Source organism: Pongo abelii, chromosome 4 (genome assembly GCF_028885655.2).
Source record: "Pongo abelii isolate AG06213 chromosome 4, NHGRI_mPonAbe1-v2.0_pri, whole genome shotgun sequence".
NCBI lineage: Eukaryota > Metazoa > Chordata > Mammalia > Primates > Hominidae > Pongo > Pongo abelii.
In genome coordinates, this window is record NC_071989.2 from 162,879,360 (window position 1) to 162,906,016 (window position 26,657).

The following is a 26,657-nucleotide window of genomic DNA, read 5'->3' on the forward strand; positions in this document are numbered from 1 at the left end:
CCTTTATGCACATTATCTTATTTAATGCCCACAATAGGCCTAGAAGGCTCAGTCTGAAAGTAACATTTTTGGTTCAGTTTCAGTCAATGACCAGATCAGTTCTCCCAGGAAACCAGCCAGAGCTAATAGACTTCCCATGTCTCAAATGGTATTGTCTCAGTGAGTGGAATAAAGCCCCAGAAGCCCGCCCCCTGCCTGGTGCATCCCATATTGTAGAAAGTGATCAAAGAGTCCCTGGATTAAAGCTGGGTTCTTGGGCTAGAGTCCCCATTGGGGCCAGACTGGGCTGGCATGCAGCTTTGATCAACAAGTGACATGAGAAAAAGCTCAAATTCAATTTTGTGCAGAATCTTCTAAGGAGCTAGAAGAGGGGATGGGAAGGAGAGAGATGCTGAGTATCTTCCCTCCTGTACTTGATCTCCACTGCTATACAGTACTTCACTCGACAGGGGCTTATTGAGCACCTACTGTGTGCCAGACCTGGGAAAGGCCACAGCTTAGTTTGTGTGGCTGGGTGGGAATATGAGTTGAAATCCACACACCTTGGCTCTGTTCTGGCTGCTTTAGCACAAGGAGAGGGGGAATCCTTTTCGTAAGTTCTTCTGCCTGGAGGGAGGACCAGTTTTCTGATTCACAATGAAGGGAAATACAATTGTGCATGGCTTAGCGATGGGGATACATTCTGTGAAATGTGTCAATAGGTGATTTCTCATAGAGAACATCATAAAGCATACGTGCACAAACTTCGATAGGATAGCCTAATACACACCTAGGCAATACAGTATAACCTATTGCTCCTAGGCTACAAACCTGTACAGCATGTTTCTGTACTGAATACTGTAGGCAACTGTAACACAATGGTATTTGTGTATTTAAGCTATCTAAACATATAAAAGGTATAGTAAAAATAGAGTATTATAGTCTTATGGGAGGGGACACCATTGTGTATATACAGTTCATTGTTGACTGAAATGTTGTTGAATAGTACGTGACTTTATGTGCTGACAGAGGCAGGGGACACCATAGAAGGCAAATAAATACAAAGTTCCTGTCTGTTTGGAACTCACATTCTAGACAGGGAGACCAAAAATGATACCTGCTTTGAAGAAAAATCAAGCAAATGGAGATGGTGGTGGTGCTAGTTGATATCTTAGATCAGCTGGTCAGGGAAGCTCTCTCTGAGGCAGGACCCCTGATCTGGTTCCTGAGAGAAGGCAGAGAGAGAACCATGCAAAGGTGTAGAGGAAGAGATTTCTACACAAGGGCACAGTAAATTTGCAAAGGCCCTGAGGGAATCATCAATTTGGTGTATATTTGAGGAATATGGCAAGACCAGTGTAACTAGAAGAGAAGGAAAGAAGGCAAAAATTAGAAGTTGGGTCAAATAATGTAAGGCCTATGGGCTGTGGTAAGGATTCTCATAGATTGTAGGTTGTTTTCTGTTTATTTGTTTTGAGAGACTTGGTCTTGCTTTGTTACCCAGGCTGGAGTGCAATTCTGTGATCATAGCTCACTGCAGCCTGAACTCCTGGGCTCAATCCTCTCACCTCACCCTCCAGAGTAGACAGGACTACAGACACATGCCACCACGCCTGGCTTCATAGACATATTCTAACATGAAGAGAAGCCATAGGCAAGTCCCAGCAGCAGAGTTAGCCTTGTGTTTGTAAAAAGAACATTCTAGCTGCTCTGTTACCAGCACTGTGCTCAGTGCTATAGCGGCACATAAAAGTTTTTTGCAACATTATCTAATTACATAAATACTGTGTATCCACTGCAGTATAGAAGACATAGGGCTATTCATAGCAACATTATTCACAGTAGGCAAAAGGTAGAAACAACCCAAATGTCCATCTATGGATGAATGAATAAACGAAATGTGGCATACATACAATGGAATAGTATTCAATCTTGAAAACAGGAATGGAATTTGGCTGAGCGTAGTGGTTCACACCTGTAATACCAGCACTGTGGGAGGCCAAGGTGGGAGGATCATTTGAGGCCAGGAGTTTGAGACCAGCCTGGGCAACATAGCTAGACCCAGTCTCCCCAAAAGATTTTTTAAAAATCAGCTGGGTGCGGTGGCATGGGCCTGTAGTTCTAGCTACTTACGAGGCTGAGGTGGGAGGGTGGCTTGAGCCCAGGAGTTTGAGGCTACAACCAGCTATAATCCTATGACTGCATCAGTGACTGCACCACTGCACACCTGCCTGGGCAACATAATAAGACACTGTGTAAAAAAAAAAAAAAAAGGAATGAAACTCAGATACATGTTACAACATGGGTGAATCTGAAAAATATTATGAGTGAAATAAACTGGAAACAAAAGAACTAATGTCATATGATTCCACTTATACAAGGTACCTAGAATAGTCAAATTCAAAAAGCATAAAGTAGAATGGTGGGTATTTGCCAGCAGTTGTGGGGAGAGGGTAATAGGGAGTTAGTGTTTAATGGGTACAGAGTTTCAGTTGGGTTGATGACCAGTTCTGGAGATAGATACCCGTGATGGCTGGAGAACAATGTGCATTTACATAATGCCGCTGAATTGTACACTTTAAAATAGTTCAAATGATCAGTTTTACATACATTTATCACAAAAAAATGTGTTTAAAAAAGACATAGAGTTAGGAGCCAGAAATAGAAAAATGGCCATTCTAGGCAGAGGTAACAACAGGTGCAAAGGTCCTGAGGCAGGACTGTGCCTGCCTGAGGCATGCTCTGAGGAATAGCAAGGAAGCCAATGTCACTGGGGCACAACAAGGACAGTAAGGAGTGAGGGCTGATCACATATGGGCTTGTAGGATCCTGTACTTTCTTAGGAACCTAATGAGAGGTGGGAAGCCACTGCAGGGATTTGAGCAGAGGGACGATACAATCTAACCTTGGATAAAACAAGATCATTCTGGCTGCCACATTCTTTAATTAATTAATTAATTTATTTATTTTTTGAGATAGAGTCTCACTCTGTCGCCAGGCTGGAGTGCAGTGGCACGATTTCAGCTCACTGCAACCTCCGCTTCCTGGGTTCAAGCAATTCTCCTGCCTCAGCCTCCCAAGTAGCTGGGATTACAGGTGCCCGCCACCACGCCCAGCTAATTTTTGTATTTTTAGTAGAGACAGGGTTTCACCATGTTGGCCAGGATGGTCTCAATCTCTTGACCTCGTGATCTGCCCGCCTTGGCCTCCCAAAGTGCTGGGATTACATGCATGTTTAAATCTGAGTCTCATTCGCCAATGGGTATAAGAAAAGCACGTACCTCACAGGGTAACTGTGAGCATTTAAAGAGGTAATGCATCTCAAGGGCTTAACGGTGCCTGACATAGAGTAAGCACTCAATAAAAGGTAAGCATTATTGTGATGGAAATCTAAAGAAAGATAACAGTTCCCTGAGAAGGAGTTTTAGAAGGCTTCGTGGAGGAGGTGGCAGTTCAACTAGACACGGAAGGATGAACAAGATTTCCACCGACCTAGAGAAGGGGGTTTTATGGGTAGAAGGAGCTGCGTGGTCAACAGCACAAGAAGGAAAACACAAAGCCTACAACAGGCTGAGCGAAGCTCAGGGCAGGGCAGGGCAAGGCAGGGCAGGGCAGGAGACAGAACGTTTGATCAGCCCTAGCAGGTCATAGGAGAGGAGCATGATGGACTCTAGAGCCGAGGTGATGGAAGCCTTGAAGGTTTTGCTGCAGAAATCAAGAACTGAGCTGTGATGTCAGAAAACTGAATCCCCATCGCTCAGCCTGGGGCTGGAAGAATTGGGAGGCAAGAGTTGTCAGAACGCTGGTCAAGGACTAGAGGCGGCTAGGCACGAGGGTCAGCGGCTGAGCTAGAGAAGCAGAGAATCAAGAGGACGAATGTGGGGGTGGCAGAGAGTAAGGCAGCCAAGGGGGTGCTCCGTTCCACCGCATCAGGGAGGAGGCAGCTAAGTGACCAGCGTCGAGCGCCCAGAGGAGGAGCCGCTGGCTGGCATCACCGTCGGAGTCCAGCTCCGCGGCCCTCCGCATCGCCCAGAAGCCCGACTCCTCTGTCAAAGCCCTCGCCACAGTTACAGACACATTGCCTGGTCTAGTGAAATTACGTGTTTCATGTTTCAGCTCCCAGACGTCAGGGCTCAGGTCTGTTTTCATTTCATCCCAGAGCCTGGCACAGTGTTTGGCACATAGTGGCGCTCGCCAACGGTTTGCTGAGAGCTTTCCGGGAAGGGCTCAGTGCGCTTAGGGTCCAAAAGCACGCGTGAGAATGCAGGGCATTCTAACTCCAAGGGGGTTGGACTTGCGTGAGGAAAGGTGCTGCAGAGAGGCTACTGTCACCTACCCGCCGGTTTGCAGGATCTACAGACGGGCGGCGGGCGGGCACAGCTCCCTACAGTTTGCAGAGGGCGTTCACACCTAACGCCAGGGGCCTCCTAGAGGAAGAAAACCAGGGCCCGCCCGCGGAACAGTGAGCGTGCAGCACGGCTGTGGCCCCGTTTCATGGCCGGGAACACCGAGTCGCCGGGGTCAAAGTAGGTCCGCAGGTCCTGGGGGTCGAGCCTAGGTGGGCTGGAAGTGACAGCCCCGAGGGCTGCAGGCTCAGAACGCCGTGCGGGGCCCCAGCACTATTTGCATATCCCCAGGCAGGCAGCAAACGTTCGGCTGCAGTCCCGGGCGGAGGTTGCCGGGCGGGGCGGCAGGGTACCTGGGCGCGTGGACATGCACCCCACCCAGCGGTGCCCAGCCCGCACCAGTTAGCGCCCAACTCGCCAACTCCGGGACTTTCGCAAAGCTCCAGAGGGCGGGGGAGCCGCCGAGGAGCGGGACGCACCATCGCGGCTCGAGAGGGGGGAAGCGCTCCGGCCCGGCACCCTGCCGCACCCGGGAGGGCCGAGACGCTCCGTGAGAGGGCCGAGCCGGCAGCGCAGACACTCGGCGGTCGACGCGGGGGCAGGCGGCGCGGGGCGGGCGGCTCGGCGGGGCCCGGGGGTGGCAGCGGCGGCGACGACCCCCTCGTGGCGGCGGCGTGGTGGCGGCGCCCGGCTCCCCGGCCGGCGAGCGGCGGAAGTGCCGCGGAGTTGGAGCGGGGCCGGCGCCGCGGCCGCTTCTGCTGGTTGAGCTGCTGCCGCCGCCGGGCGGACGGGCGGACGCGCGGAGCTGGGGGCGGCGCGGCGGGGCCGGCGGGGCGCGGCGGGGCTGACCGGCCCCGATGAGGCGGAAGGAGAAGCGGCTCCTGCAGGCGGTGGCGCTGGTGCTGGCGGCCCTGGTCCTCTTGCCCAACGTGGGGCTTTGGGCGCTGTACCGCGAGCGGCAGCCCGACGGCACCCCTGGGGGATCGGGGGCGGCGGTGGCGCCGGCGGCGGGACAGGTGAGTCCCCCCGTTGCTACAGGCCGGGAACACCCTCTTCCCGGATTCACTTTTAGCCTGTGGTTCCTTCCTCCACCTTCTGCTGTCTGCCTCCTCAGAGTCAGCTCCGAGACTCTTCAGCTCTTCCCATTTTCCGGATGAGAAAATTAAGTCCTGTCGGGACTTGTCCAGGGTCCCACGCCAGTCAGAGACTGAGTCCGAACTACAACTCAGGACGCTATTTCTCACCACGTGTTAACACCTTCCTTTCTGTCCCCGTCTGGTATTCCTTGACGTCTTCCAGCGGATCTCTTTTGAAGGATCCTATCTGCATCCCTGTATCCCAGGATGACTCCTGCCTTGTGCCAATAGGAATGAAGATTCTGGTTCTTCTATTTGGTGTCCAGGTCCTCTCTGCTCCCCTCCTCCCACCCCTCCCACAACCCCTACCTGCTGATCCCAGCGTTATTTGCTCAGGTCAGCCCTTTTCCTGATTTCCCATCTGCCCAACGAGACACCCGGGCCTTCCTCCTCTCCCCATTTATTCAACACCCCCCCCCCAACTCTAGCCTTTCCCTTTCTCAGATCCTGTGGATTCCTTGCAGAATGTAAAGATCATGCTCCCCTTAAAGCTTCAAGCCCCTGGGGGTGGAGAAGGGGGTAAGCTCCTGGTCCTTGAGGGACCTGCTGCCTTTGACCTTATGGGAGTCCAGAGGTGGGGCTCTGGTGGGGGGACCCCCAAAATGTCCCAGAGGCTATTGGTGCCCAGTGTCCTGAGGATGGAACACCAGAAGCCTTCCCTATCTCTTCTGAACTTGTCTAGTCTGGTTAGTTGTAGTGTTTATTGCAGCCAAAACTGAGATCGGAATGGTTTCTGCCTCCCTTGAACTTACCCATGTATGTTTGTGTGTATGTGTGCGTGCACGTATTTAGACTAGCAGCTCCCTGATAGCAGAAGCTCTGTCACATCACTCCCACCCTCCCAGGAGGTGCTAGTGAGTGTATTGCTTAGACTGTTTCATATAGTGGAACATTTCAGGCTTTCTTACGGGATTTCTCTGGTCCCATGAGAAGCGGATAATTTGTGTATCAGGGTCAGACTTGACTGATTGTTGGCTGGCCTCGACGAAAGAGGCTGGCTTTTCTGAGATTGATGGTTTTCCTTATTCTTCCCAGTATCAGGCTGCTGTCTAGGCAGTCTGGCGTCTGGAGCACAGAGGGCTCTTTGCTACAGAGCTGACCAATTTGAGCTCCACCTGTCACTCTGTTAATTGCTGCAAAGCATCCCAGAGGGTCTCATTGATCTTTCTGGTAGAGCTTACTGCTTAGAAACTAAGGTTTCCATCTCTTTCCTAAACCCCTGGTTCAAACCCTGACAGCTAGCTTAGACCTCTCTCCCTGAAATTCTGTATCTGTATGGATTTTCCTTTCATGAAATCTCTTTCCTCTGTTCCTATTCAGTACCAGCATCAGAGTCAGGAGTTCCAGGGTTCTGACCTCAGCTCTACCACTAACTTACTGTGTGTGTCCTTGATCACCTTTCATCTCCTTCTCTGAGCCTTACTTTCTTGATCTGTAAACCATGATTATTGGTCCAGTTCCAACATTCTGTGATACTCTTAATCAATGAGGAATACAACGGTCCCTTCTTTTTTTCTTTCTTGAGTCCAGAGTTCCTTGTAGCATCCCTAGCTGTGGAGGCTTCATACTGGACACAGCCCCAGGTCAAGGGCGAGTGTCCTACCCTAGTGCAAACTCTCCTTTAGAATAGCTGTAGCCCATTCTAAAATAGTGCTTGACGTTCTGCCTCTGCTTGGAGAAAGCCCTCGTATTTCATTTGCTATAGATGCCAAAGACATCCTGATTTTCATTTCTATAGACCCAGATGTGTAGAGAAGGTCAAGGTTAACTGCCAGTTTGGCCTGAGCTTTCAAAGTAAATTACTCACTTGTGCAAGAGGGTATTGATGGAGTAAGGCAGCCTTTTGGGCCGGGAGAGAGGGGAACAACAGCTGGGTGCTGCTCAGATCCCCTAACTGAAATGGATAGACAGGCTCATCTGGGAAGATCTAGTTTTTGTTCATTTCTTTTCCTCTGGAATAGAATGAAGAGGAGGAGGAAGAAGTGGTGAAGGGGGCTTGGGGGGTTGGGGGGCATACCAACTGATTATTTGCTTTAAAGAAAATCTCTTTGCTTCCTGGGAGCAGCAGAATGGAGCTGTTTCCCCAATGATAAGCTCTTCTAGGTGCTACAGGATTCAGCATTCATCTGCTGCCTTTCAAGAACGCCCTGCCAAATTTCCACACAGCCCCTTTTTGTTTCACTCTCCCACAGATGCAGAGCACTGGGCTTGGCCCCCAGTCCCTTGTTTGAATGTCAGCTGGCCTTGAGGAAAGAGGCTGACTTCTCGGAGTGATGGTGTTCCATCCCTCATCCCAGTGTACTGGAACATACACGTAACATGCCAGGCTGCTGTCTGGGAAATCTGGCATCTTGAGCATACAGAGCTTTTTCGACAGGGCTGACCAGTTCTGAGCTCAGCCTGTCATTGTTGTAATTGTTGAGAATCATCTTTGAGCATCTCGTTGATCCTTCTGGTAGAAATAACTGCAGAGGCTCTGGAGGGAAGTCTGACAGGACTTTATCCAAATGAAAAATGTGTTCCATATGGGTTTGAAAGAAGATTCTTTGAGAGTAACATATCCACTACTTGAGTAGTCCTCTAACTCCTTGATTTCTCCACTGGATTAAAGAACGGAGTTTCAAATTAAGAGTGTTTATCATCTGCTAGAATGAAAGTCTACATAACTGTCATGCCAGCTCATCCTGGGTGTACCTCTGGAGCTGGGTGGGATAGCTGATTTATAAAGGACACATAATGCTTCTAGGATTTCAGCAGTCATCTGGTCAGACAGTTGGCTTCTTGGGAAGCTGCAAAACCAAGCAAGAAATGCCAGTCTTGAAGCCATCTTCCTTTTAATTTGTGGGTCCCTCTCATTCCAAGCCCCAATCTGTTTAACATCTTGGTTTAATTCAACAGTCTGTTTCATATTCCGGGTTTGGGACAGGTTATTAAAAGCTCAAGTTAGGAAACTCAGTGCAGTCTCTCCTCATTTCTGAGCCATAATCTCTTGTTGAAAAATGACTTCACTGGATAATAGCATATGTGGAATAGAAATTGGTGGAATAATGGAATACCGGTGACCTTAATTTTCAAGTATCAGGATTTCTTTCTCATTGTGTTAGAGCTGAACTTTATTCTTAGAACATCCAGAAATCAATATTTTTTTTCTTTTTTCAGTCTTCCTGGTGGCAGAAGCCTTGCCCATCAGAAAGTTAAGTATAGAAATGTAGCCTTGGAACGATTTCCTTAATTTTCCACAGAAGGGCTAGTATCCTTTAGCTTGCTAATCACTCCTCTGTCTGCATGCCCAGGTGAAATCTGATGCCACTAGGGAAGGGTTGTTGATTTGCCAGAACAAATCCGGCTCCCTACATTCTTTCTGTCATTCTTGGCTTTCTGTTCTACCAAGGAGTCCAGCTGAGGAAGGCCTGGGAACAGAGACCTGGCTTTTAGACCTTTCTCCTGTCCTAAACTCACTGTGTGTCCTCAGGAAAGAGGTTTAACCTCTCTGGGCCTTGGATTGCTCATCTGCTAAGTGAGGCTTAGATTCAGAAGGGAAAAGGCAAATGCATACTGTAATGATGCTTCCCCTGCCATGGCCAGGACAGACATTGCTAATCAACCTTTTCATTACTAATACCAGACTTGGGCTCAGACTGTTTCTCAGCAGGGCTACTCAAGTAGAGTTAATGACATATGGAAACTCATTAGCAATGTAGGGAATAGATACTGTGTTAGGGCTTTTCCAAGTCTTACATCCTGAGGTTCTGTGAGTATGCTTGGAAGCACGTCGAATAGTGATAGTATATTTAAACAGGCTTCTGTATCTAATTTGTAATGAGGCCACAACTTAAGGGTATGTTCATATTTGAATGTCTTTTCTCAGGCTGTAGTCTAAGGATGTTCAGCCTTTGATCTGTTGGTTCCAGTGACACGGTAACAGATAATGGAATCAGGAATGAAAAGCAAAAGCCCATTTAAAAGATAACCATCTAGCTTGCTAATTGTACCTTGTCCACAGTCAGCTCTTACACAGAGATGGCATCAGGATCTCCTCACTGAATCAAAAGCACCTTGAGGCAAACCTAGCAGCTACAAGTAAGCCCCATGGCAGCTAAATGCTCCTGACAGTGTTTGCAGAGGTTTCTGTGTTTTACATATATCTGACCCTCTGCATCCCATATATGTGTCAGAACTGGTAAGGGAAGGCCTTGAATAAGAGTCTTGTTTCTCCAGAGAACCTTTCTCCTCATGCGCAGTGGAGTGGGGAAAGGAGGTAGCGCATATACACCTGAATTCCCGTGGCAAGAAGTGTATCGTGGCCTCCCTGCTGGAAATGTCTTAAGGTAGGAACACATCCTCCTCTAGCACAAAGCACAATATTTGGGACTTGGAAGACAGGATGTGTTTGCTGAATGATTGAAATATATCAGAGCAGGCAGGGGGCTGCAGAAGTCATCTAGTCCAATCTCCTCAATTTGTAGGTATGAAAACTGAGGCCGAGAAAAGGGGAAACAAATTAAACAAGTTCCCATAGGGAAGAACGCAGATCAGAATCCGTTCTCCAAGTTCTTGTTCTATTTCACCATGAGAAATTTTTCCCTCCGTATACTAATATTTGATCCTTCTCTACCATTATTTCTTTCAGGAGCCAAGATTATCACCCCAAATTTTGGAGGCCACTGCTTAATGAGATCAATTATCTGCTGGAACCTATCTGGCTATTTTTTTGTAGATCTATTTTTGTACATTTTCTTTCCAACATTTTATAGTGTTTTGTTTTTGTTTTTTTTGAGACGGAGTTTTGCTCTTGTTGCCCAGGCTGGAGTGCAATGGCACTATCTCGGCCCATTGCAACCTCCACCTCCCAGGTTCAAGTGATTCTCCTGCCTCAGCCTCCCTAGTAGCTGGGATTATAGGCATGCGCCACCAAGCCTGGCTAATTTTGTGTTTTTAGTAGAGATGGGGTTTTTCCGTGTGGGTCAGGCTGGTCTCGAACTCCTGACCTCAGGTGATCCGCCCACCTCAGCCTCCCAAAGTGCTGGGATTACAGGTGTGAGCCACCACACCCAGCCTCATTTTATAGTTTTAAAAGCAACTAAAATGGATTAAAATTTAAGGTGGCAAAGGGACACGCGTAGAGAAATTAAAGGCTGGGTAGCACATGGCACCATTACGGCTATCCCTGACAGACAGAGAGAACCTGAGCCTAAGAACCACCTCAGATTCTCTATCAGTTGCAAGTAACAAAACAAATTGAGCCATGTGGGCTGAAATGAGTAAGGGAATATATTGGCTCCTGTGACTGTAGTTGGCTTCAGGTACGGTGTGATCTAGAGGTTTGTGGCATTGTCAGGGCTCAGTCTCCTTTCCTCTGGTTTCTGTTGGTTCTGACTTTCTCTGTGTGTTGACTTTGTTCTATTCTGAGGCTCCATGGCAGCAAAAAATGGTAGTAGCTCCTTCAGACCTCAGATCCACACCTAGATCCTAGAGGAGAGGGTCTGTCTCCTCTGGTAGCTTCTACAAAAGACAGAGAACATCTTTTCTATAAGCTCGAGCAAGATCTTAGGTCTTACCCGTCCACTTTGGATCTAATGTGCTGTCTGAACCATTCGCAGACTTCAGGAGGAGAAGCTGTATTGACTGACTTAACCTGCCCTGGAGCTAGGAGTGGAGTCAGGTTACCCAGATCTAAGAAGAGCGGTTACCCAGATCTAAGAAGGGCAGTTCCCCAGAGAAGACTCTGGGTGCTGCTTTTGGGAAGAGGAGAAAGATATCTAGAGAAGAAGCCCACAAATAACCACTCCAGAGTCCTGCTGACACAGTGTTCCAGGCAGTAATCACTCCTTGGGGATGAGATTTGGTCCTGGAGAGAAAACCCCTTTGCCACGCTGGACCCATTTTTGGGCACTGAACCTGCAGTCTGGAGGTCTGTGTTCTCATTCCAGTGCTGCCACCCCTTAGCCTGAGATGATTAGCTATGTGGACCTCAGTTTGTTGCTGAGGAAGGCTTGGGTGCAAATGCTTGCCAACACACAGTGGAGGGTGGAGATAAAGAGCAGTTGAAAGCTGTCTTTATTGAATCTTACCAGTTCTGCCGCTGCCTTCCTTTCCCCTCACAGACGTCCTGAGAACTGTCTCCCCTGCCCCCATACACACTAAAAGTCAATTCATTGAAAATTTCTCTCAAGCTGAAAAAGAACTTCTGTCTCTGCAGCTTCCACGTTTTTTCTGCCTGGCCCTCTTAGCTGGAGGAGGTGGAGTGTTCATACTTTGGAAGCTAGAGGAAGCTAAACAATTCTGCTTGCTGTGGTGGGTGGGTGTGTATTTATGCGTGTGTAGCTTTCTCTCCATGTGTCTCTCTTCTCTCCCTCTTATCTTTGGATGGTTCCTGTTTGCTGCCCTCTGCTGAGTGTAGATAGGAGAGAAAAGAAAAAAGCAGGCCTATTTTTTTCCTTCCCTGTGGCTTTAAGAGAATGCTGAGCTTCAGATGCTAAATTGTCTTCAGTTTTGTTAGGTGATGAAAGCCACAGCATAAAATGATACTGATCCAAAGAATGATGATGATATGGTTGATAATGAGGTTAATAATGTTAATAGTAGCAATAGCAGTTACCATTTATTTAGCACTTACTCTGCTAGGTCCTTTACCTGCGCATCTGTTAAATATTGTTGTAACCAGGTAGGAAAGAAGGAGGGAACCAAAGCTCGAAGAGGGGCAGGTGCTTGCCCAAGGATGCACAGCCTGTAGTGGTGGAGCTGGTATTTGAACTCTGACCTAGTGCTGAGTCCTTAACCACCATACTTCCTCCATATCTGAGCAGGACAAAGGACCTGTCTTCCACCCCTGCCCCTTAAGCCCTTCCCGCAAGCCTGGACATCTGAGCAGGACAGAGAGACCATTGCCCTAAGACAGCCTCTTCAACAGCTGAAGTGGAGCGCATAAGGTTATGTGGTGGTGATGTGTGCTGGAAGAGAAACCTCTACCTCAGCCTCCTCCTGTCTCTGTTCCTCTTGGTTTGAGGCATGTGGGGCTGCGTATAGTGCTCTAGCTTTGGAGCTACCCCGCCTGAATCAAAACCCGAGGCTTGGGCAAGCTTGACCTGCGTGCCTGGAATTCTTGGTCTGTAAAATGGTAGTAATGTTAACTGTGGCAGAGAGTTCTCTTGAGGGTTCAGTGAGTCACTGTGGGCAAAACCCCAAACACAATGCTTGGTACAGAACAAGTGCTCGGTAAACATGGTGATGCTGCTGCCTTTGTGAAGTGCCTCGCCTGTGGCAGGGACTCAATTCTCTGTGGCTTCACTTTGGCGGAGGTAGGGAGGGCTGCATAACATTGTCATTGTCTAGAAGGTGAGCAATTCGAAGATAAGTGGTTGGCTTAACAGCACAGGGTTCAGAAGAAGTGGAAGAAGCCAGGTGGGTGCAGTCTCTGATTATTGGGGGTGGGAAGGAAATTGTGCCTGCAGAGGCTGCTCTTGGTACCCCTCTCCCTGAAACTTTGGAATGAGAAGCAATTGTTGGGGATGGCTTCTCAACTCCCACCCTGGGACAACCCAGACCCTCTGTATCCTTCTAGATTCAGCTCATAGCCTGCCGCCTCCAGGAAGTGTTCTTTGGTTACTCCAGCCCCCAAGGGTCACTCAAGGGTCTTAGCTCCTCTGAGCCTTGATTTTCTCATCTGCCTACTTAGATCAGAGGCCCTTCCAGAAGACTTCTAACATCCTTCTTCCCTGCAGCCTTGCCCCTAGGCCTGACTAACCCCTGCCGGGGCAGCCTGGGTTAGCATTCTTTCCAACCAGGGCCCAGAGACCTGTATATAAATCTGTCATGCAATGCTGTAATTGTTTTTAATCTGTCCAGACTGTCTGCTTCCTAAAGGCAGGAACTAACCTCTCTTGGTCACTCTTGTTTGCCTAAAATATTTGCTGAATGGCTGAGAGGGTGAATGAGTAAGTGAATCATATGGTTGGTACTCAGTAACTGCTGGCTGAGTGCTGGAAGCTTAGCCTTAGGAATGGTTCTTCTTGAACTTCAGGGTGCTTCGCAATCCCCAGGGAGCCTGTTAAGGATGGTGACACCAGGATCCATGCCCAAGGAGCATGAAGGGGCTGGTTTGGGCTTGGCCGAGGATCACATATTTAACAAATCCTACTGAGGGTCCAACAGGGAACTCATCTCCGCCCACCTGACAGGAGACAGACCTCTCTTTCCCCAGGGACCCACTCCATTCTCCCCAGGAGTGCTTCGGAACCAGCCCTTGAACTTCTGTTCCTGGGGAGTGTGTTTATCTGCAGCTTGCCAAGTTGTCAATCAGCACCCACAGGGGAGCTCTGTGGTACTTTTAGCAGTGGCACTATATCTGATGCAAGCAGATCAGGCTCTAGTTCAGGACAGGGATGGGAGGTGCACTTTGGAATCCCTCTCCTGTGGGCTGTGAGGATTGGCTGGGGCAGCAGAGCTTTGTTTTCCTTTGATGCCCACAGTCTGCTGCTCTTCCAGGATAGGTGCTCTGCCTTCCTGCCATGGGCAAGGATGAGGTGCCTCTACGTGGGTGTTAAGCTGAACTAGGGGGTCTCTTGGGAAGGGTTAGTATTGTGGAGACCCTGTAAACCTCTCCCTTGTACTGGAGAGAGCAGAGGAGAGAGTGTGGAGTTGGGAACCAATGTGACCTGATTCCCAGGCCCAGCTCTGCCACTTGCCAGCTCTGTGCCTGACCTCTGGGGCTTCTGGCTCCTTGTCCTAAAATGAGCAAAGTCATCACTACTTCCTAGTGTCGTGGTGATGATTAGATGAAATTAAATTAAAGTTGTGAGGACTGAGGTACAGAGAGGTCAGGTAACATATCCAGGGCCACGCAGCTAGGAAGTGATGGAAACAGGATTCCAACCCAGCTGGGATGCTTCCTTCCGGTATCTGCACCAGCCACTGACTGGATGGTCTTGGGCGAGTCTGTGGGTCTGCCCCTGCTCACAGGTACTTGCGGAGGCCTCAGTGGGAGGTTATCACTGAGAACCCCATGAGCCTGGTTCTTGGATTTGTTGTTGTTGGCTCCAGAAAGCTCTTTTAGCTGAATACCCAGGCAGCCGTGCCAGGGCAGGGATTATAGCAAGTCCCACGTGCCGCCTGGATGCTGCACTCGGGCAGCCTCTCACGAGCCCAGTTCGCCAGGGTTGTGTGTGTGTGTGTGTGTTTGTGTGGGTCTCCCTTGTGAATTACAAATGTCAGCCTCCTCTGAGAGGCGGGCTGCTGAGCAGAGGGGCCGACAGGGGCTCCTGGAGGGAAGGGGGTTTCTTCAAGGGAACAGGTTGGAAACATCTGTCAAGGGTGTGTGTGTGAAAATTACGTCCTGCTGCTAAAGCACATTGTATGTTCTCAACTGAAAACTGTTATTTTTTGCATGTTTCCTCCTGAGTATGATCAGAGTCAGCTGCTGAGCGTTAAGATGTGTATGTGTGTGTGTGTGTGCCTATTTGTGAAATAACCAGTTTCTAAATTTGGTACCTAACTTCAGTGAAAAGTTAGTAATTCTGTTCTTGGAGAGCCAGGGTCTGTCATTTGGATTTGTGGTTATTTTATTAATAATAAACCTTAATGGCTGTTTCATTCAGAGGGCTTCTTTTATTAATTTCTTTGATCTTTATGTATTTTTAACCACCTTACCTGTATACTTTAATGGAAGTTGCAAACTGGTGGCCTGTGGGCCAGATGCAGCCCAGAGATATGTTTTGTGTGCCTTGAACAGTGCTGGCCCATAGATAGTTGGGTTTCTTTATTTTTAAATATTTATATGTTACCAGTACCTAAACATGAGAATATTTCCTATTTTAAAACAATTCTATACTAATTTCTGTTTGTTGTTGTTGTTGTTGTTTTGTTTTGTTTTTTTAAATCAGAAAGTCCAGCTGCTGAGTTCAGGTTCAAGTTTTGTGAGAATTTGCTGGATGTGGGAGCAGCTGTCTCCTCTAGACAGACCCTAGCTCTCCAGTTGGCCACCACCCCTGCTGCACTTAGTGGTCTCAAACCTGGGCACTTCACCCTTTCACACAACTGGCTGGGCTGCAGGAGACATTCGACTTTGGGAGCCCTCCTTTATGATATGCAAATTCTCATAGCCTTTTCCCAGGTCTGTATCATGGTAAAGGCAGGACGGAGCTTATGGTCCCTATTTCACAGATGCAAAAACTGAGGTTCAAAGAGCATAAGTGACACGACTAGTCACAAAGCCAATAAGTTGACGCTAATCCTTCTGTCTCTAAGACTAATGTACTTTTCAGAGAAAAAAAAATAATTACTTGGAAGTATAAGTATATAAACCTTAGGCTGTGACAGACTCACTTATGTTTATATTTAGATGATTCTCGCTCTATCTCAGCTCAAGAAACCATTTGCCTTGCTTCTGTCTGTTCCTAGGTATCTGAATTTCAGGTCTACCCTGTCTAATAAAGTTTTTTTTTGTTTTGTTTTTGGGTTTTTTTTTTTGGCCATGTCAGGGGCTGCTCTAGATTTGTTAGAAATGATGTAGGTACAGGCCAGGCGTGGTGGCTCACACCTGTAATCCCAGCACTTTGGGAGGCCAACGTGGGCAGATGACGAGATCAGGAGTTTGAGACCAGCCTGGCCAACATGGTGAAACCCCATCTCTACTAAAAATACAAAAATTAGCCGGGTGTAGTGACGCATTCCTGTAATCCCAGCTCCTCAGCAGGCTGAGGTAGGAGAATTATTTGAAGCTGGGAGGCGGAGGTTGCAGTGAGCTGAGATCGCACCACTGTACTCCAGCCTGGGCGACAGAGCAAGACTCCGTCTCGAGTAAAAAAAAAAAAAAGAAATGATGTAGGTACAGAATCCACCTTGTTTTCTTCCTGTGCTTCCTGGCATGTCAGGAAACCTCAGAATGTATCTTCCTATTACTGGGGAAGTGTTAGGATCCATTAAATGAGAGTGAAGACAGCTTTCCCAGCAGAAATGGTACATGCTCCACTCCCTGGTCTGAGGGGACCTCACAGGCACCCAGGAAGTTTCTAGGAAAGAGAGAACCTGGATGAGAACAGCTTAGGTCCCCCCAGAGGCCGCTGAACATAGCCACTCATGTCTCTGAGAGTAGGGTTCATTGCCTGGGCAGGAGTGGGGGCCCCTCTGCCCGCCATTTCAAGAACCTTCCCTTGGAGGCTCCAGGTGGCTCCTGGTATGGCAGTGGGGCATGGAGTGTGGGGCACAGCTCAGTGTGGTGGCCAGGAGTTAGCTTTGTCCTTGAGCACTGGCTCCACAGCAGCAACAACGATGATCATTAGTTTATTGAGCTCTTACTGTGTGCCATGCACTGTGCCCATCTCAGTTCATCAGCACTGTAATTCCAAGGGGTGAGTGCCCTTACTGTTGTCATTTTACAGATGGGAAAACTGAGGCTCAGGAAACTTAAGTCACTTCCCAGACCTGTACAAGAAACAAGTGGTGGGACCCAAACTCAGATTTCTGACTCTCCAACTTGTGCTCTTAGCTACCATCTTTTATTGACTCCTCTGGGCAAGTCTTTTAACGTCTTTTGGCCTCCATTTCCTCACCTGTAAGTGGGAATAATACCTTCTTGGCACAGGAGCAGAGTCACTTTTCCCACCCATAACTCTTCCTGCCACCCCTCCCTCAGGGCGGTTGTCAGACACTGGTGTGGTGTGAGCTGTCTTTCCCGCTAGGGTGGGGCCTCTCTGCTTGTGGGGTTGGGGTCTCCCAGCAGAGTCAGCCTGGGGTGCGCCTCCCTGCTTCTCCCTTTCGCAGCCTGGACCCCCCTCGCCTGCTATTCTGCACTCTCCCCTGGCAGCGAGAGAGGCAGCTGAGGGCTCGCACCATCCAAGCCCTGCCAGGGAACAATGGGGCACGTTAAGAAGGCTGCCAAGTGCCAAGCCAGAGGTATTAAAGGGACATTTGATTAGTTTTAACCCTAATTGTCAGGCTTTTGCTTTCTTTTGTTCTCTGTAGCAGTTAAGGGCGAGGGGAAGCCCTGGTGTGAGTTTCCTCCCTCTGTGACTTGTATGGACTCTCTTTGACTTTGGGTGTATGACTCTTTCCCCTGTCTCCTATTCTCAGGCCTCTCCTCTCTCTGTCTGTGTATGTTTCTCTGTCTCTCCTTCCACCTCCCCCTGCAACCCCCATAGTCTCCATGCTATGTATCTCTCTCTTAGCAAGTATGATGAGAAATGACACTAAAGAAGCCATAAGCCTACCAGGGTGGAATCCACAATTTCAAGGAATTGTATCTTTTATCATATCCAGTCTCCCTCAACCTTATCCCTGCCAAATGGTTACCATCTCTGACTTGAACACCCCCAGTGATGGGGAACTCACCTCCTTTAGCTCAGCAGAGTCCTAGGTAGTCTGCCGTGGCTCAGGGGTGACCTAAGAATTTCTTTTTTTTTTTTTGAGATCATTCATCGATAACCTTTATTTCCGTCTTCTCTACCAAATGCATCCTGTGTTGACTGGTTTTTATTTTATTTTATTATTATTTTTTTTTCCTTTTTTTTTTTTTTTAGCAATCATTAAAAAGTCAGGAAACAACAGGTGCTGGAGAGGATGCGGAGAAATAGGAACACTTTTACACTGTTGGTGGGACTGTAAACTAGTTCAACCATTGTGGAAGTCAGTGTGGCGATTCCTCAGGGATCTAGAACTACAAATACCATTTGACCCAGCCATCCCATTACTGGGTATATACCCAAAGGACTATAAATCATGCTGCTATAAAGACACACGCACACATATGTTTACTGCAGCACTATTCACTATAGCAAAGACTTGGAACCAACCCAAATGTCCAACAATGATAGACTGGATTAAGAAAATGTGGCCCATATACACCATGGAATACTATGCAGCCATAAAAAATGATGAGTTCACGTCCTTTGTGGGGACATGGATGAAATTGGAAATCATCATTCTCAGTAAACTATTGCAAGAACAAAAAACCAAACACTGCATGTTCTCACTCATAGATGGGAATTGAACAATGAGAACACATGGACACAGGAAGGGGAACATCACACTCTGGGGACTGTTCTGGGGTGGGGGGAGGGGGAGGGATAGCATTAGGAGATATACCTAATGCTAAATGACAAGTTAATGGGTGCAGCACACCAGCATGGCACATGTATACGTGTGTAACTAACCTGCACATTGTGCACATGTACCCTAAAACTTAAAGTATAATAATAAGAATTTCTTGAGTACCCTCTACCCATCCCTTCAGGCACCTCTGAAATCTTTTTCTTCCCAGAAAGCCTTCCCTGATCTTTCCAGTTAGAATTAATCTGTCTCTTGGAAGTGCCTACAAAACTTAATTTGTACAACTTTGGTGGCGTGAATGTTATAGTGCCATGTATTGCCATTTCCCTAGGTGGAGGAATGTATTGTTGAAGGAGCTTTCCTAGCAGGACACCCCCTTGGATGAGGCTCCAGCTGGGAAGAAGAGATCCCAGAGCTCTCTCTTGTGAGCCTGGGCTTCCTCCTCTTTCGAAAAGTTCCATTCCCAAACTTGACCACTGTGTTTTATGTGATCTTTTAGTCCAGAGAATATTCTAGGTTTTTACAGGCCATATAGTCTCTGCCACAACTACTCAATCTGTCTTTGTAGCGTGAGGGTGGCCATAGATACTACATAAACCAATGGGAGTGCTGTGTTCCAATAAAGCTTTATTTGCAAAAGCAGTCAGCAAGCTAGATTGCCAGGCCATGGTTTGCTGACCCCTTTCTAGTCTTTTCATGACAAAAGAGCCCTGGGTTTTGAGGCAGGAGCCTGACTCCTGAGGTAGGAGCCACCTTGAGTTGCTTTGTGACCCTAGTTGGGTCCCTGACTCAGCAGTGCCTCCGTCCTCTCCTGTGTAAGCTGTGTTAATTGGGAGGACAAGTTCTAAGGATCCCTCCAGCTTTTGATACTCAGTGAGGCCCTGAATTCTCTGCTGGATCTGACTGCATCTCTGAAACAGATTCCAAATCCACCTATTTTCTTCCCACTTCCCACCAGCCCGTCACATCTCACCTGGATTCCTGCCACAGCCTCCTGGCTCCCCTCCTACCTCCACCCTGAAATCATAGTCCATTCTTTATGCACAGACCAAGTACACATTTGCAAGGGTAAATCAGAGGTTTCTGCCTCTTTCCTAAAACTCTTCAGTGGCTTCCACTGCTGCACTGAAACACGGCACAGACCCCTGTCTTGTCTGGCCCTGCTTACCCTCTGGGCTCACTGTGTCTTCTCCTCTCGTCACAGCACAGCAGCTGCATTAGCCTTCTTACACATCCAGCATAGTCCTTCTTCAGGACCTTTGCATGTGGTCCTGCCTGGAATACTCTTCCCCAAGATTATAGCAGGACTGGTTCCTCCTCATCTTTTAGGTCTTGGCTCCAAAGTCACCTCCTCAGAGAGGGCTTCCATGAACATACCATCTGAAGTACCTCTTTCCTATCCACTCTGCGACTTGATCAACTGTGAAATGTCCACATAGCAACTTAGCACTGTCTGGAGTCACCTTGCTTATTTATTTACTTGTTTATTTCTCTGCTCCAGTAGATACTAAACACCATGAGGGTAGGGACCTTGTGTGTCTTATTTACTGCTGTACCTTATAGTGCTGGCACATGGCAGGTGCTCAAGAATATTTGTTGAATTAATGAATGAATGCATGCATACCTGTGTTCCCAGATACCCTACAGATAGGACTCTGACTGCTCCATGTTTCTTCTCGCCACTCCTCCGTGTTTCATTTGGACACCACTCTGTTCTTGGTGTTGTGGGAAATTGCACACTTTCACCCTAAGGGGCTGTGTTCTCATAGTGGGGGAAGAAACAGACTTCCTTCTCCCCTTTTGAGATCAGAAGGCCTCAAAAGTGTTAGCTCCCTAAGGCAACAGTCAAAGGACACCGTTTCTCTGAGATCTTTTAATCAGAAGCAGCTCCTGTCCTCAGTCCACGTGGCTTCGTTGGTGGTATCTCTGGATGAGGATCCATTTGGTTTTCTCCCTCCAGACAGTCTTTAGAATATGAAGTAAGTAGCTTGTCTGGGATTATATTTTCCCCCTGGTTCTTAGGAGGAAAATATAAGGGTGGACCCCTGCTTACTTCTTTTGTGAGGCGCATCCCTGCAGTCTAGAGGGAGCGTCTTAAGGAAGAGGGCTGCTTGTGCCCCAGGCTTTCCCAAGGACTACAGCTCCCAGTAAGTGGGTAAATGGGCTCGTGGGTTGAATCATGTCTCTCAAAAAGATACGGCAAAGTCCTTACTCGCGGCACCTCAGAATATGACCTAATTTGGAAATAGCTTTGTTGCAAATGTAACCAATCAAGATGATGTCATGCTGGAATAGGGTGGGCCCTTAATCCTCTGTGACTGACTGATATCCTTGTAAGAAGAGGAGAAGAGACGCAGAGACACAGAGAGGGAAGACGGCTGTGAAAAGCTGTACGCAGAGACTGGAGTGATGCTGCCCTAAGCCAGGGTACACCTGGGGCTACCAGAAGCTGGAAGAGGAGGAAGGAAGCATCTCCCCTAGAGGCTTTGGAGATAGCCCTGCCAATACCTTGATTTTGAATTTCAAGCCTCCAGAACTGTGACACAATAAATTTCTGTTGTTCGAAGCCACCCACTTTACGGTACTTTGTTATGGTAGCCCTAGGGAACTAATACATGGACCATTTTCCATTTTTCTCATCAGATTGTGTTGTGTGTGTGTGTATGAGTGTGTCTGTATGTTATATTTGTAGGCAGATAGATAAAACACCTTTGCAAAGGCAGGGATAATTGTCTTAATCTCTTCTAGCTACTTACATTTCTTTTTAATTCATGGAAAAGATCCTCTGTTTCTGTGGAGGATTAGCATATTACACTGCACGTATATATTCTTTAACTAAAGCCACTCTGCTTATTAAGAGATCAACCTCTTAAGAAAAAACCTGAGCCATTAGCCTTGAATCCCAGTGAATAAACACATGGTACATACTGTCTTTCACTTAACTGTATTATCCTTTTGTTCTGAGCTCAACAATTTATTTTTGTTCTGGGTCCCCACTAAATTGATTTGGGGGATTACTATGTGATAGATACAAAAAACAGCCACTGCCTTGAGAGAGCTCCTAGTCTAAAAAGGGACGCAGACAAGTTCACAGGGATGCAGTGCGTCAGGCAGAGCATGACTAGTGTTGCAAGAGGAGATCAGCCAGTGCTGCCGGAAGCCAAGAGGAAGAGAGCAGCACCCTGGTTATGATCAGGAAGGACTTCTGAAAGGTGCTGATTTTTAAGATGGTCCTGAAGAAGGTTAAAACTTTAGCAAAATGTACATGGTAGGATTGGGGTCTCTCAGGTGGCAGGAAGTGGGGAGACTGTTTCAAGAACAGTGAAAGACAGAGTCACTGAAACTTCACGTGTCTGTTAGAGAGTAGCTGGAAAAGTGGGTGAGGGCCAGGTCACAGGGTCCCCGATTGCTAGGCCAGGGAGGCTGGCCTGCAGGAGGCAAGGAAGCCATGGATAGTTTTTGAGCAGAGGATGACTTGATCAGGGCTAGGCCTCGGAAAGGTAACTATGGCAACGCAGGAGCCACAGGAGGCAGGGAGACCAGTTTAGAGGCTATTGGGGTGGAGAGATTCATTCATCCACTGTGCCTCTCTGTGGTCCAGATGCTATGCTAGGTTCTGAGGCCACCAAGATGTGTAACGTGCAGCCTTTGAGCTTAAGGAATCCGTTACCACTGTTGCAAACTGTCTTTGCCAGGCACAGTGTTAAGCACTTTGCATACATTATCATCTTTGATCCTCACAGCAACCCAATAATATACTCACTCTAATTATCCCCATTTTATGGATGAAGGCAGAACCAGCCTGGGGCATGCGCAATATTCCGTCAAAAACTGCTGGATAAATGACATATTGAAGGAAGAAGAACTGCAGACCTAAATGCCAGCTACACAGCAGGCTGAGCCTTCCAGGTCAGGTCCTGTGCCTGGAGTGCCCTGACCCCTCGAGAGCTGTTCTGGGAGCGCCTCTGCTTTATCTGGTTTGGTTGCAGGGAGGTTGCAGGTTCATCAGGGAGATGAAATGTTTCACCCAAGGTCACACAGCTGGTCACTGGTGGGGCTGTGACTGTCCTACAGAGTCCTGGGCCTTAACCACTTCTCTGGGCTCCACACACTGAACAGGTCAAGTCAGAGTACAGTGAGATCTTTCTTGGTAGCTGTAGGTACAGGGTTCTATGTGAGCACATAGGAGAGCCAGTGGATCCGGACAGGCAGGGTGGGTCAGCAGAAAAGGCTCCCTGAAGGAGGGAATCCTGACCTAAGTCTTTTACGGGGAGTGGGCTGGTTTAGCCAGACAGGGAAATGGCTGGGCATGGGGTGGGTAGTGAAGGGATTCCAGGTAGAGGGGATAGCACAGTCAAAAGTCCAGAGTTGGGAAAACAGCATAGGGTGTGCAGGGTCTCCTAAGCTCATTATTCCTGGCCCCAGGAGTGGGACTGGGAGAGGCTAAAACACAGGTAGGGCCAGGTCATGAGCTACACTCCACCCTCCAGTTCCCAGGAGCATGAAGGGTGTTGGGCAGAGAAGTCGGGTGACCAGATTTGCTTTTGTATGGGTCCTGGAGTTCAATAGTTGAAAGAGATCGGGAGGCCATGTTGTCAACCACTGTCAGATGTTTGCAACCAGACCAGACAAGGCAGAGGTGCTCCCAGGACAGTTCTCGAGAGGCTCGAGGGCACTCCAGGCACAGGACCTGACCTGGAAGGCTCAGCCTGCTGTGTAGCTGGCATTTAGGTCTGCAGTTCTTCATTCAATATGTCATTTATCCAGCAGTTTTTGACTGAACACTGCACATGCCCCAGGCTGGTTCTCTGCTAAGCACTTGATATTCTAAGAGGAAAGGACATAGTCTCGGCCCTTGAGGACCAGCTGGCCCATTAGACAGATAATTCCAAGGTAGTGGGATGCATGCCATAGGTGGAGTGAGCACAGGCCTCAGAGCACAGTGAAGGTTTCACGTTAGCCTTCACGCTGGCTTCCCGGCCGCCACCTCTACCTGCCCCTCCCACTCACCTCAGGCTTGTAAAGCCATGGATTTGCCTAGGATTGAATCCCAGCTCTGCCCTTTACTAGCTGTGTGACTTTGAGAAATTTCCTTAATCTTTTATTTTCTCCCTCTCATTTCTTACATTTTAAAATGGGCCTGATAATAGTACCTACTTCATAGGTTATTTATCAGGATTGAAGGAATTCACATACACAAAACACTTGGAATAGTGCCTGGCATTTAAAAAGTGGTACATAGATACCCTTAGGATTACAGGTCTGTAATCTCTTAGCCCAAACCCTGTGTATTAGGCATACTTTAGCATTTAGAATTATTAGTCAAGGTTCAGTCAGGACAGAGAAACCACACAGTGATTTGAACACAGGAAGTTTAATATAAAGAATTATTTACTGTAACAGGAGATTAGAGTAATGAAGAATTGGCTAGTAAGAAGTGAAAAGCACTGTAAAGAATATAGGAGTGGCAGATAGAGGAACAGCTCCCACCCCCAGTGTTGAGATAACAGCACCCAAGGAAGAGGCCCCCGTAGGCTGAGATCCTGACTTTGTTGGAGAGGGCACAGCTATGCTTACTGAGTGGTAGAGAAGTCACTACAGTGCCACCCCAGCAAAGTTCACAGGAAATCTGACTGCTAGGGTGCTGGAGGAAGAAACACTTGATGAGGTATCTCATGGAAGACATTGTGCTACAAAACCACCCAAGGGAATGGGTGCTGGGAGAAGCTATTTGTCGCTGGATGCTGGTGGTTGCTGCACACCACAGGAGCTAGGCAATGGAGAAGCTACGCACACTGCAGGAGCTAGACATGGAGAGGCCATGCATGCTGCAGGAGGCTAGTGCCAGAGACGCCACCCATGCTGCCTGCCTACTGAACACACCAGAACCAGGGTGAAAAAAGCCTTTCCTTCTGCAGTGTCTCTCCAGCATCTTCTACTAACCACTGTTAACATCATGTTAGCTGGCAAGGGAAACACGTTTAAGGGCCCAGAACCATTTTTGCATAGCAGGCAGGGAAGGTGGGTTTGGAGCTGAGAGGCAATAAATTAATAACTGACTGTCTCAGTGAGTTTGGGCTGCTGCAACAGAATACTATGGACTGTGTGGCTTAAACAAGAAACATTTATTGCTCACAGTTCTGGAGGCTGGAAATCCAAGATCAGGGTGCCACCATGGTCAGGTTCTTGCTGAGGGCTCTCTTCCTGGTTTATAGACAGCGACTTTCCTGCTGTGTCCTCATGTGGCAGAGAGCAGAAAGAGAGCAAGCACTCATGTCTCTGCTTAAAAGGGCACTAATCCCATTCACGATGGCTCCACCTTCGTGACCTAATTACCTTCCAAAGGCCCCGTCTCGTAATACTATCACCTTGGGGGTTAGGACTTCAACATAGGAATTTTGGGGGCATGCAACAGTCAGTCTCTAACACTGGCAGAAGAGTCTTTCTGATCTAGGAATGTTAGTAAAGTGCATGTATTATTATGTAATAGCTCTAGTGGGGTTTACAGTGCTCCCTATAATCAAACACATTTTTTTTTCTGCAGCAAAAATGTATTCACAGTAAGAGGATAAATCAAGACTATAAATAGCCTCATGTCTATTCAAGTCAGGCTTTGTCACTAAATGAGTTATTTTTTTAAAGTTATTTAAAAAGCCTGTTTGGACTTTGGAATTGAGGCTAAGGGATGGTTGACCTGCATCATTTTCATTTCCTTTCTCCACGCAGCAGTCAGAGTTATCTTTTGGAAATGTAAATTATGCCACTGGGAAAGCCTAAGTGGCTTCCTGTTCCAGGATAAAGACTAAACTCCACCCCTGGCCCCCTACCCACTGTGCCCTCACCCACCTCTGCCCTCCAACCACTCTGACCTCCAACAAGCCATGTGTCCTTCTGCAACAGAGCCTTGGCACATGTCACTCTCACTACATGGAGCACTCTTCCAGTTACCTACCGTGCACACAGGTGCATGCACACACACACACACATGCACTTGCGTGCACACACACATGCATACATACACACACACACACTCACAGTTTTGCTTGGCTAATCCTGCCTCACCCTTCTAATGGCAGCTCAGGTGTCCCTATTCCAAGAGAACTTTCTGACCCCCTTCTACCCCAACCCTCAGCCCACTCAGGCATTAAAGCATGTGTGTTAGTTTGTGATTATACAGACTTATAATAAGTGTGATTATTTGATTAACATGTCTCTCTATTAAACTGTAAGTGTTATAGGACAGTGGCTGTATCTGTTTTCCCCCCCACTATTTTATTCCCAGTGCTCTACGCAGTGCCTGGCATGTGACATATTTGATGAGTGAAAAAAAGGAATAAACCATCTTGGATTAGATCCTGAACCAGAAAAAAATAAATTAGACATAAAGGACATTATTGGAACAACTGGCAAAATTTGAATCTGAACTCTAGATTAGATAATAGTATTGTATCAGTGTGAAGTTTCTTGATTTTGTTGTCTGTATTCTTAGAAAATGCACACTGAAGAATTTAGGAATAAAGGGTTATCATGTCTTCAACTTTCTCACAAATGGCTTAGAAAAACATTGTAGATACAGGTAGATGGGGAAGAGGGAGAGAGAATGATAAAACAGATGTGGAGAATGATAACAGCCAATGTGGATAAAGGATATACAGGATCCTCTGTACCAGTCTTGCATCTTTCTTATTAGTTTGAAATTATTTTACAATAAAAAGTTTTTAAAAACTCAATGAATAAAAATGAATAAATGAGGAAAGGGATGCCAGGAGGAGGAGGACCCCTCAGGTACAAAGGCAAGAGGGCAGGAAAGGGCTTTGTCCCTTTGGGGAACTTGCAGGTGGGCCTTGTAGTTGGAGGGTGGCCCTGGGGCTGGAGAGGGAAGAGCAGGGGATGGAGCTGGAGCCCCCACTATGGCCTCTCTGGAGGGAGTGCAGTATTGAACTGTTCAGTCAACCTTCATCTACACCTTCCCCTCTCTTTTTCCCTTGGTGATTTTTGAGCAAAAGTCTGATTGCATGAAGCCAGTGTGTCTCAGGTCTTCCATCTGATTTCTCTTTTGTCTTAACAATAGAGAAAATCTCATCCATGTATGCAGGTTACTCCTTCTGCTGTGAAACTGTGACTTTCCTGTTGTCTGCTTGTTGTTAAACTCACC

General features: G+C 47.7%; 1 protein-coding gene across 4 annotated transcripts in view; it reads left to right on the plus strand.

Moving 5' to 3' along the window:
- Positions 1 to 5,048: 5,048 nt before the first annotated feature.
- The window catches only part of GALNT10 (polypeptide N-acetylgalactosaminyltransferase 10), a 234,280-nt gene continuing 212,671 nt past the window's right edge, over positions 5,049 to 26,657 (plus strand). The window contains exon 1 of one of the 4 annotated variants that reach the window (XM_024247617.2): positions 5,049 to 5,341. In XM_024247617.2, coding sequence (XP_024103385.2) covers positions 5,183 to 5,341 — 159 coding nt within the window. In that variant the 5' untranslated portion in view covers positions 5,049 to 5,182. The remainder of the gene's footprint in view (positions 5,342 to 26,657) is intronic. The other 3 variants (XM_024247618.3, XM_024247619.3, XM_024247621.3) reach the window with 3 other exon arrangements.